The 12454-nt window shown below is 38.5% G+C and overlaps 1 protein-coding gene across 1 annotated transcript in view; it reads right to left on the bottom strand.

Moving 5' to 3' along the window:
* Positions 1 to 12454, bottom strand: part of myo15ab (myosin XVAb) — a 70657-nt gene that overhangs the window by 21864 nt on the left and 36339 nt on the right. Inside the window, exons 42-55 of the mRNA XM_059334140.1 lie at positions 9431 to 9539; positions 7685 to 7753; positions 7508 to 7572; positions 7040 to 7420; positions 5269 to 5350; positions 5023 to 5118; positions 4763 to 4823; positions 3660 to 3753; positions 3425 to 3539; positions 1552 to 1667; positions 1400 to 1459; positions 1069 to 1144; positions 842 to 957; positions 626 to 744 (exon numbers count right to left, since the gene is read on the bottom strand). Of these exons, the coding sequence (XP_059190123.1) occupies positions 626 to 744; positions 842 to 957; positions 1069 to 1144; positions 1400 to 1459; positions 1552 to 1667; positions 3425 to 3539; positions 3660 to 3753; positions 4763 to 4823; positions 5023 to 5118; positions 5269 to 5350; positions 7040 to 7420; positions 7508 to 7572; positions 7685 to 7753; positions 9431 to 9539 (1559 nt within the window). The remainder of the gene's footprint in view (positions 1 to 625; positions 745 to 841; positions 958 to 1068; positions 1145 to 1399; positions 1460 to 1551; positions 1668 to 3424; positions 3540 to 3659; positions 3754 to 4762; positions 4824 to 5022; positions 5119 to 5268; positions 5351 to 7039; positions 7421 to 7507; positions 7573 to 7684; positions 7754 to 9430; positions 9540 to 12454) is intronic.

The following is a 12454-nucleotide window of genomic DNA, read 5'->3' as shown; positions in this document are numbered from 1 at the left end:
GTATTTTGCAAGGTCCTGTGAATTTAGTCGAAGTTTTCACATTGATTTTATTTAAGGAAATCCATAACATGAACTGTGAGGTGCAGATGACAAAAACTCAAAACAAGTTTGGGGTCACTTATTTTTGAAAGAAAAGCAAAATTTTTAAAAATTAAAATAACAGACATACAGTCTAGACACTGTTAATGTGGTAAATGACTATTTAAGCTGTAAACGGCTGACTTTCTTATGGAATATCGATTATATATTGTCAGCAACCATCACTCCTGTGTTCCAGTGGCACATTGTGTTAATCCAAGTGTTGAAAAGCTCATTGATCATTAAAACCCCTGAGCTTTATGTTAGCACAGCTGGAAACTGTTTTGTGCTGATTTGAGTATCTAGAGGTAAAGTTGGGGATTTGTACAGGTTTAAATTATTATTTCTACCATTGTCAATGTCTTTACTATATTTTAGATTCATTTTGTAACTCATTTCATGAATAAAACAGTTTGTTATCATGGAAAACAACAGACATTTTCTGGGTGACCCCAAACTTTTGAGCGCTAGCATATCTCAAACTCCAAACAAGATAAAACAAATGCCAGTAAGAATTTGCAAACAAAGATATAAAAACAGGACATACGTGTAGGGCCGCAGGACTCTGAAGTAGTCTGGAGCTGCAGCGCAACTTTTTACGGTCTTCAGCAGCTTTATACCGCTGTGGGACACTGACAGCACCTGCACACCTGTTCCTACACTACCCTGCACACACACACAAACAAAAACACACACAGACTCAATAAAAATGAAAAATAACACCCTCAGTAATCATTTTCCTCTAAAGTTTTACCGCCCTCACCGATGCAGGGAACAGACGGGAGAAGTAAATTTCCCAGGTTTCCCTGGCAGCCGTCACGATTGTTTTCTTCACATGCTCCTCCACCGGATCCATATTCTGTTGAACCCCGTGTTTAGCTGTCATTCAAACAAACAAACAGACACGTGAACTCATGAATGTCAACGAGATGTGTTTGGATTAGAGCGTACAGTCAAAAGGAATGTCTGCAGGAAGAACAGACGGACTACCGAAAAGAGCCTTCATTTTCTGCCTTTCATCCCGGGTGATGCGAACGCACGCCTCTGACAGAGTGTCGTTCACTATCTGCAGGAGACAACAGAGCAAAGGAGAGGCCATGTTGGAAATAATTTAGTTTGATCTTTTCGTGATTTTTTTGTTGTCAGGTAAAACTCTGAAGCACAACTTGTGAGAGGTAAAAAGGTGAAAGAATTAACAAAATAATTTAATTAAAGGTGAATGAAAAAAATGCATTAATTTGCTGAAGCTACATCCATTCATCCATTAATTAATTAATTAATTCATGCATCCATTCATAAATTCAAATACTTCCTAACTTACCTGTTTGAAAATGAGATCTAGCACCAGAGGATTGTTGAAGCTGTCTTTGGGATAAAAAACCTGTAAAAAAAGAAGAAAAAAAAATACTCACAATAGAATACAAACATTTTGACAGTGGATCATGACGTTTGTGTATTTCTTTCTGTACCGACCTCCTTCCTGAGGTACAGTCTCCAGGGAACGTTGGTGTAGGTGTAGTGCTCTTCATTGGTTCTCTGATGAAGCTGTGTCTGGATGGTCTCCGTCTCCACAGGAAGCTCTCGAGAAACTGCACCAAACAGGTCACGTTACGTTTTAGAGTCATCTTTTTCAACAAGCTTATTTTGGAAAACAAATAGCTCAGAATTTTTTGAAGTGGGATTGTATGAGGTAGTTACAGTATCCATCGTCAGTAGAGAAGCAGGAAGAAGAAGCTAAACAATTTACTGCTGCAAAACAAATTTTAGACACCTGAAATAAATCAATATATATTATACTTTAAGTGTGTATTTAGAATATTTTCACTGCTTTGCCATGCTGTCAGACAGCCCTTTCCGAACTGAAGCCATTATATCCATCTATGGTCTCTTCAGAGCCACCAAACTTCATTAAAAAAATTGTAATTTGCAGAACTAAGGAGTTGTTGGTCTACCGCTGCCTCCGTCAGTATGTTTGTTTGTGCTATTGTGTTTTAAAGAGTAAAGGATTAAGATTCACTGAAGTCACACAATAACACAAATAAACTAAATGATCACGGCAGCAGTAGAGCAGCAACTCTCCTGTTCTGCAAGGTTAAATTATTTTATTTTGTAAAAAGGAGTCTGGTGGCTTTGAAGAGAGCAAATATGGATATAACAGCTTTGGTTTCCTGTCACAAAGTCTGATGGCAAGGTAAAGCAGCAGAAATCTTCTAAATATAGTGTGCACCGAAATTGACATTGGGTTTTTTTTTAGTTGTCTTAAATATGTTCTTCACAGCAGTACATTGCTGAGGTTTTGTGCTGCTTCTCCAAGCTGTTCCTCATACAGTTCAACAGTTCAAAATCTGAACTATCCCTTTAAGTGTTGCTGTGTTTCACGGAACAGTGTGACTGCTCCACTGTTATATCTTATTATCCTAATATTATTGAAATCTTGTTTTCAGGAACCCAAATGCTTTAAGGTCAAATGCCGACAAGAGGACAGGACAGTTGATTTTCTACAATCTGGATATAAACAGGATCAGATGGTGCCTTGCCACCTGCAGCTGTGAGGTTCAGTGTGTCTCTGTTTAACTGCACTTCTGTGCTCCTGACCTTGTCTCGAACATAACAATAATTGGCTTAATAATGGTAATTTCGTGTCAGTAAATGAGAATTACTGTCACTGGACACATTTTAAGTCCTCAAACTAGTGGGTGAACGTAAGAACAATTTGCACATTTCAGATAGAGGTTAATCAAGCTGATTTAAACAGGTAAAAAAAACGTATTCTGATCCCTTACTTGAGTAAAAGTACAATATTTGCATTAGAAGTATAAAGTTACATATGTGGAAATGCACTCCCCACACTCCCCCTCCGGCCACTGAAAATCTGAACATCTGCACTGATCTGTTTAGCACTGTATTTATCCCTTTTAGCGTATTCATATACTGTCAACTGCATCTTATTTATACTAATCTATTTGCACTACCTACTGCTACCTGCTGCTAAAACCTATTGTATTTATTTATAATACATATATACTATATATACATACATACATACATACATACATACATACATACATACTATATATATAGTATGTGTGTACAGTATGTGTATATATATATATAATGTATATACATGTATATATACCCACATACATTATATATATATATATATATATATATATATATATATATAATGTATATATATATATGTATTTATACACACATACATATGTGCATATACATATATATATATATATATATATATATATACACTTTTGGCGAAAGACATGAAGAAATGAAAGCTCCACAAGATTCCTTTAACTTTGCAATTTGAGATTTAAGTGATTGTGACTACCTGGAGGAGGTAAGGGGAGAGGACGAACAGGTGGTTTGGTCTTGCTCTTGGTGGGTTTAGATCCCGCCTCCTTCGGTGCAGACGCAGATGGTGAGGGGGCAACAGGACGTTTGGGCTGCACAGACAAAAACGTTTCCCTGCATGACTTTCATTGTCTAACACTGTGCTGCATGCATTGCTTGTATTCTGTGTATTTGTGTGTGTGTGGTGTGTGTGTGTGTGTGTGTGTGTGTACTTGTGGAGCAGGAGGGTGGTCCATCTGCGGTTTGAGGATCTGTAAAGCTTCATCACGAGGGGTCTGCTTCTTCTTAAACTTCCCCTCTGGTCTCCTAAATACATCCACACAGTGTCAATATCACGCATCTCACTTTGTACAAATGTAGTGCACTTTATAATCTGTGTGTGTGTGCTGATTGTGTGTAAATAACAATCATTCTGGTGTTGTGTGCCAACTGCAAGCAAAAGCCTCCCAGTCAGTATCTGTTGGTGGTTTGTTGTAGCCTCGGATTTAAAGTGTGTACACTTCATACTGTGACTGAAGATAGCATCAGCTGCTGTGATGTATTTACAAGCAGAAATCCATTTTAACCCATGTGCCTCATTTTAAAATAGTAAGTCAGATGTCCTTAGAAAACAAAAACTGCTTTAAAATGATATATTAATATTATTTCCCAGAGTTAAATCTTGATCTAACCATCATCAGTCCTGATCATAACTAAAACTTTAAACCTGTAAATGCTGGTTTGTTTACATAATGCCACTTTTTTATGCAAAGACAAACAACAAAGAAATTATTTTCTGTATACTACGGTTTCACAGTCTGGTATATGTTAATGATTTGCAACAACATTGATATTGAATACATTTTACTCTCACTGTTAGATTAAAAAGGAAAAACTCCCAAAGGAAAAAAAATGTCCTTCCTTAAACTGCTATAATAATACTATATATTAATATAATTTTTCACTTTCACAAAGCTACATTTTGAACAAACTTTAATCCTGTTCATAACTGCCAAATATTATTCCTTGTTAGAATTTTAACCATTTAAATGCTAGGTTGTTTACATAATGCTTTTCTTTTATGAAAAAATAAAAAAAAACTCTCAAAAACCCCAAGGGGGATTTATTTTATAATCTGGGATACAGGGTCGCCCATAAACTTGTAATAAAATATTTTTTACCTCTTTCAATGAAATGATTGTGACATTGGGATTTATTTTTAACAGATAAAGTGTATATCTTTATCAAAACTTGAAATGAAGCCTCATTTATGCTCCTTTTACTTATTAAAAGGCTGTGTGTGTGTGTGTGTGTGTGTGTGTGTGTGTGATCTCACCTCTTCTCAGGTGTCAGGTGTTCTGAAGGTGGAGGTGGCGAGTTGTACCTTTTGATGATGTCTTTTAAAAATAACAAATCATGTGAGAGTTATGGCTATTACACTTCATATTTTCTTTCATTGTTTCAAATCCAAATATCAACAAATGTGTCTGTTAGAAATCAATAAAAAAATAACTTCATTGACCACATGATGATCATTCAGATGATGTTGTATGAGTCTGTGACATTAACATTTTGAAGCTTTTAAAATCCAGATACCCTGGATATCTTGGCTGGGGACGACGTGATCTATAGTCCGAGGCGAGTACTTCACCACCTCTCCAGCAGGGGGCGGAGGAGTCGTCACCACTGGGGCTAAAACACACACAACAACAAAATAAATAAAAACCACAGCCAATAACAAGTTACACTCTCTTGTGTAAGGCTGTCTTAAATAAGAGTTTTATTTCAAAGAACTGAAAGGACTTCTTGCTTGCTCTGTCCTCTTTTCTCTCTCTCTCTTACCAAACTTTCTGGCTGGTGTGTCCTTGTTTATGGGGATGCCTGGAGCCTTCCTCCGGGAGACGCTGTCCTTACCTGACTGAACCTGAAAAACCCACACAGAGGACAGAAAGTTTCTCTCAAGGCTTTGCAGACGTTACATTTTTGAGATTATGTTGGATAAACTGGCTGCAGGGCAAGCATATCTAAAAAAATGTTTACAGGTGCTGGATCAAAAACTAAGGCAAGAATCATAACAAAAGATCTGCAGACTGTTTTAAAGGCTGCCAGCTATTTTAATTTCCATCTAACAGAGATATTCTTCAGACTGTGTCACATCACCATCCAGAGCAGAAAAAGACACAAACACATTCATCACTCAGGTGAGAGACTGACACTGAATCATGCAGATCACAGTCACCTGAGTGATGAATGTGTTTATGTTTATGTGTCACTTGTTCTGCTCTGTGAAGGTTATTTGGCAATGCTTGAGATTTTGCAGGACAATGTCACAGTAAATAAAAGGGAATGAAAAGGATGATATAGTGGACTGTAAGGATGCTGCACATTACTTTTTTATTTTATAGTAGAAATTTGAGGTGTTGACTTAAACTTGGGTCAGACTCGGACACAAAGTTCATGATTTCAGACTTAACTTTGCTAAATTAAAAGACCTGCAAGTCAACTTTAAGACCAATGATGTGTGACTTGACTTGGACTTGAGCCTTTTGACCACAGAGCCATGATTAAAGCTATAACAGTGTTACGCCAGCACTTCTTTTTTTTAAATAAGTTCAGTCGCCCTGGTTATACCAAAGTCGTTTCTACAAAAGCATAAAAAAAACAGCATGTTGATAAAAAACAAAATATATATATCACTACTCAGTTGTTAAAATGGCTTTACAATTGTTAATAGCACATTCTGACATATGTAGGACTCAAAAGATTAGGACTTGGGGCTTAAATGCAAAGACTTGGTCCCAACTCTGGTAGAAATGTAAAAAACAACCTTGTGAAAGTCAATTCCAGCATGATTACTTTTAATCTGTCATGTGCCAGGTTTGTTCTGGTGCTTTGAATTTTGTGGACAAATTAATTTCGTGTTGTACTGAACTGCACTTCCGTGTTCAGATTTGTCAAAACTAGAAACAATAAAGTGGTTAAACTAAAAATAAATTGTACTTTTGTCACCATCTAGAAATAAATTTGGAATGTCCATCAAAACATCATACGACGATTCATGTGAATTAAAAGCTCAAATCGTTGCCCTCTATAAAAGGAATTATATCACCATAACTTTATCAATGCAGACAAAGACCAACCCACTCAACTAAAACTGTATCAAGGCAAAAGCAGACAGTAAAAGAAACATTTGCATCAGGTCTCAGTCTAGTTAAACTTCTGTTTGGACATTTCACTGGCTGATTTGAAACTTCTAATCTGATTCTGTGTGTGCTTTTGTTTCTCTTTTCATGCATTTGTCCTTTCATTTATCTGGCTGTTATTTCTTTTTCTTTCCTTAGGTCTCTCTGGGAAAATAGATCTTTATCTCTATGATTAAATGAAGGCTATAGATATTTAAATTTCACTTTTAGGTACCCATTTCAGCTATCTTTTGCTCACCATCCTGACCACACAGTTCTTTCCTCTTCCAAACAAACCACTCACTCATCTTGTTGTGTTTATATAATTTCTTCCCGGGGACTCGTTGCTTGTTGTTGGAATTAAAAAGTCCTGAATCATTATGTAATATGTCAGTTTGGATTGTTACCTCACATGTCTGAGAGTTACTGACCCGTGCAGCAGCGTTGGCTTTGGGCTGTGCTGGCTGAGTTTTGTTAGTTTGGGCCTGAGGCGGAGGCTGAGCTCCGGGCTGAGTCTGCGGAGGCACGGCTTGAAGCTGCGATGGAGTTTGTTCAAGTGGAGCAGGAAGGGGATAGGGATGCCTGGGCGAGATGTCTGCCGCAGCGTAGGGAGTGGGGGTGAAGTTAGCGTAGGGGCTCGGTGGGATGTTGGCGTACGGACTCGGGGGTATGACGGCATAGGGGCTGGTGGGGGCGTACGGGCTGGGAGGGTGCTGGAGCAGAGGGCTCATGGGTGGGCTTGTGATGGGGGTGGTGGGGGGGCTGGTCACTGGGCTGACCATGGCCATGGCCTGCATGGTCATCTGCTGGGCCTGAGAAACAAGACAATGACGCATTAACTCCAGAACAAGAGAGGGCTGGAACAAATGAACAGACACAGATGCAGACGGAGGGTTTACCATGATGATGGCCTGCTGGTTCACGATCGCCTGCTGCTGCTGCTCCAAAACAGCCTGCCGGGCATCTGGAGGAGACACCAGGAGAAACAGTAAACAGGAAGGAGGGATAAAAATCATGTTTCATGAGGTTTTCCTTTTTTTCCCTCCCTCATATTTCTCTTCACACTCGATACGAACCAGGTGTCACAGGTGCCACCGCAGCAACAGGAGGCGACATCACGCCTCCCACAGGAAGGACTCTCACAGCTGTGAACACACAGACACACATCAAATTCCTGTCAGACTGTAAGTGTTTATTTTATGACACTTGCTAATGATTTATGGAGGCATGAGTGTGTGTCTATGGCTCAGTCCTGTGACTCCATATTTACTTTACAGAGCACTTTATCAACTGTCTGCTGTTTTATTTTAGTGCTTGAATTGAGTGCAGAATCCATGCCAAGTAGAAATCCCTCAAAAATTCATAGAGTGGAACAAAGAAAGTAGTCCACAGCATGTACACTACTTACTGTTTCTGCTTCAAAATACTGACAGCACCAGGAGTTGGAAATCACTTGCAATCACTATCTGCTCCATCTCAAGGTCCAGTTCACAAACATATTGACATTTTACAGCACAAACACGGCCATTAAGTTTTACTGCTGGATGCAATTTGCCCCTTTTTGTGTCTGATTGCAGTAATATATATGGTGATGTAAAAATGTTGCCTTTGCACCAAGAATACAGGCATAAAAAGGCAGAGAGAAAAAGACAAATTAATATATTTTTTTCTGATCGTGAGCTACAGGTCCTGATCAACGAGTTGCAGGCATTCCTCAAAAGGAATTTAAATGCGAGAGTACACACTGTATTGGGGATATGATATGGCAGTCTGTGTGCTGTTGGTGTTTCCAAACACACACCTGAGAGTAAAAGAAGATGGCACGATTTAAAGAGCTGGGACAACCCTTATAACTGCACGTCAGTTACCACAAACTCTCTGAAGATGCTAATTATTTTATTGTGATTGTGTGAAGCTTTTAGGGCAGATTGGACTGTTTTCCAGTAATTCTGTGCAATGATGAAGGTTTAGCTGTGGCAAAAGGCTGCACAATTATTTTGTGCACATATCTCTCTGTTAGATTAATATATTATAAATAGAAAAGTTGTGAGACACTACACAGGTCAATGATAGCAGCATTTACTATATTCAATATACTTATGTGAACCTAAAACTTTGTCTCTTTGGGGTTTTTTTTAACCTAACTTTTTAATCTAAATTTTACTTCTCTTGGTTTTACTAAAGTCTCTCTTCTATAGCCCTTATATTTTTCTTCTCTTTTATTTGTATTTATTTAGTATTATACACGGTCGCCCATAAAGTTGGAATAAAATATTTTTTTACCTCTTTCCATTAAATGATTGTGACAATGTGATTTATTCTTGACAGATAGAGTGTATATCTTCTCAAAATGTTATCAATCAATATCTTCCAAACATATTACAATGAAAATGAAACCACAATTAACAGAGGATAGTGTCTGAAAACAAGATGATTCCAACTTTATGGGCAACTATGTATCTTCATCTTTTTTTTTTATTCAACAATTAAAAAAAAAAAAAATTTCTTCCACTTAACCAGAGTAATCTGTTGTCATATACCGGAGTGTAAGGTGAGTAGAAAGGAGACTGATCAAAACAAATATACAAACAGAAAAGACCCCATAATAATAGGTCTTGTCTTTTGTCTGGTTTTTATGGTCTACACCTGTTCTGTCTTGTTATTGGCTTGTCAATCATCAGTGCAGCACTGTCAACTGCAATAACCTGTATGAAAGGTGCTATATGAATAAAGTTTGAATCACTATTGAGTGTTTATTGAGCAGGAAATAGTAAATGTGTGAACAAGGGAGTGATTTTGGTGAGAGTGTGTTTCTGACTGACCCCCAGGTGGAAGTGGGGGGCCGGTTGACTGCCCTTGCTGCTGCCATCCTCCTCCAACACCCCCGGCGCCCTTCATCCTGCTCGCCAGTCCTGCAGCTGATTCTACTTCCTGTTAGAACAGACAGACAGACTTTAGCACTGAACTTCAGATTTATAACATGAATGAACAAAACAAAACAAAGGCTGTTAAAGAAATACTCACGGAAAGTCTACCTGAATGAGGCTGGTATGAAACCGATTCATTAGTTTATTGGCTGATATATCAGAATCAGTGTATATTATGGCTTATACACTACATCTTCTGTCTGTTCCACGTAACTGTCTGAAAACACGTGGTGATCCATCATTTGAATATGTCTCACCCAAACTTTGGAGCTCTCTGCCTCTACCCCTACAGTTTCACACATTTCTGTGGACTCTTTTAAAAATCACCTTAAGACCAGATATCTTTTTAGACAGGCATTTGGATGACCACCATGCATTGTACATATTATTTTATAATTTTTATGTTTCATTGTGTTTTAACTGCGTTTTAATTGTCTTATGTTCGCCTATCTTATTTGTTTCTTTTTATCTTCTGTAGAGCACTTTGTGATTTTATCTGTGCTATATAAATAAACTTGACTTACTTACTTGCTTACTTCACCCTTGTTAGCAAAATGACCAGACACATCCCCTGTGTTAACCTGTCATCCCTCCCTCTCCCTCCTTCAGGAGCAGAGGCTGAGTTTAGTCTGCCTGACTCATTGATACTTTATCTTAATGAGGTTTGTGCCACTTTAAACCTATGGCCCTCAACCGTGGCTCAGAATAGTAACTGTGCTATGTACTGATAATCCAAGGCGCTGTCCGTGGTGCTGAAGTAGCAGACAGGTTTGTAATTGCAACTTTTTTCCCTCGGCCCTACTGTCTGTCTAGCTCAGACTGGCCATTGGCAGTCCCTGTCCAGCCCGTGTGAAGTTATCCAGAAATTAGAAAACAATACAACCACAGTACTTTTATTTTAAAGGCGATTTACCTATGTGCGTGCATGCATACGCACCTGCACAAAAATGCGTTCCACAAAAAACACTGAGTTAGTTAGTTAATAAATTGCTGGTTTTCTGCATAACATACATGCTCTATATTGTTTTTGTGGTTTTAATGTATGTTGTTTAAAATAAATGGAAAAGTGAGATAATGATTGGAGTTTTTACTATTTTTACTGCTATTGACATAGTAAATTAATTCTTACCAGTAGCAACTCAAAACCATATAATTGACCATATTTTATAATGTGATTAAATTAATATTGAGCAGAATTTAGTTCAGAGTTTTGGTCCGGCCCTCCACAGCCTTTGCAGTATCTCATGTGGCCCCTTGGGAAAATGAATTGCCCACCCCTGGTCTAGCTGGTGGAGGGGGGGATTTTAAACTATATCAGTATTATTATTATTATTATTATTAGAATATACAGCGCATCACAAACTGGAAAATGGTCATATTTGTTGTTACATTTTTTTGGTTACATGGCACTGGGGATTTGTAGAAAAAACATGTGCATCTTCCTTAAAGTGAGATGTCAAAAAAGTATTATTTTGGTATCAGAACTGAAACTTTGGTATTATATCAGAACGTTTTGTTACGACACCCGGCCCCTTCCTCTGACAGGTGTATAGTTTGATCCTTCAGAGGGGAAAGCAGCTCTATTCAGCTTAGATGCACTGCAGATATAATGGAGTCTAATGGAAACCCAGAGTCTTGACAAAAACGTGTCAAAACCAAACCACTCCAGCAGCAGAATCTACTCCTCCACAGCTGATCTGTGTGCTCAGTGTGCTCTGAAGAACTGTCACTTCACTAACAAATCACTAAAAATACTATATTCAGTGGAGGTTCTGGGCCGTGAGGAGGCGATAACATCTCATGGAAGTAGTGCGTTTAGAGATACTTTGACATCTTTCTTTGTTTTTTTGACTCCATTGTGACTGTTTGAAATCCAAGCTGGCTACAACTTCTGTCCTCTGTGACGGAGCACCCTTCATCAGAGGAATTCCCTCTTATGTGTCCATCAGAAATCAGCTGCTGACCCATAAATCCACAGGAGTGTGTGTGTTTGTAGGCCATGTCTCATTAAATAGTAAGCACTTCATTTGCCAGAGTGTCAGTTCCTCGTAAGCAGATCCCTGCGTTGCCTGGGTGGGAAATCATCGTGGCGATCTAGTCGCTGTGACAGTTACGGTAACTGGGTAACGTAATAGGTTGCTGGGCGGGAGAGGTCTGTAGAACACATCTGATACATGCTAATTCCTGTCAGCCACATCCGATAGCACGGCTAACATTCAGCACATCGCCGTCCCGGCTGAAGACTGATAGATCCAACCTGGCCAGCATTCACTGCACCATTGACCAGACTAAATACGAACGGATTAAACTCAATCAACAATCACCAGATAATAACTCAACCAGCAGATATTACTTCCACTGTAGCTTTCAAAACAGGGGGCGAAGTATAACATTCTTGCTGGGTAATACATCATAAATGTGCTGACACACTGAGCAGAGATGATATCTTGGTATTTACAACTCAAACTCACAACAGATATTACATCTCTGTCAGCTGTGTGATGTGGACCCTACTGTAAAAACAAACAAACATGAGATGAGGCACATTTTGCCTAGAAATATACATCAAGTCTATTGGCTGCAAACTACAGTAAGCATTATTTCCTTTGAGACTTTTTCTCTTCTTCAGCTTTGAAGCACAAACTTTTCTTATTTCATAAAATCTGGCATCTGTAGTTACACTACACTGACTGAGAAGGTCCCAAAACAGATTTCCAGGCTGCAAGACGAGCCTCAAATCTGTAGAAACCACGGAATCTACACTGTTTATGTATTTAACGACAATTTGTCATGTATTTGTAACTGTTTATCTGTAATCTTCTTCCTTTAATTTATTCTATTACTGTATTTTAGAGGCTGGCAATGTATTGAATATATCGGACATTTTCTAAACAAATTTTATATGCGATATGGCAGATG

The sequence above is a fragment of the Centropristis striata genome, chromosome 1 (assembly GCF_030273125.1).
Source record: "Centropristis striata isolate RG_2023a ecotype Rhode Island chromosome 1, C.striata_1.0, whole genome shotgun sequence".
Lineage (NCBI taxonomy): Eukaryota > Metazoa > Chordata > Actinopteri > Perciformes > Serranidae > Centropristis > Centropristis striata.
This window is presented reverse-complemented; position numbering and strand designations above follow the sequence as displayed.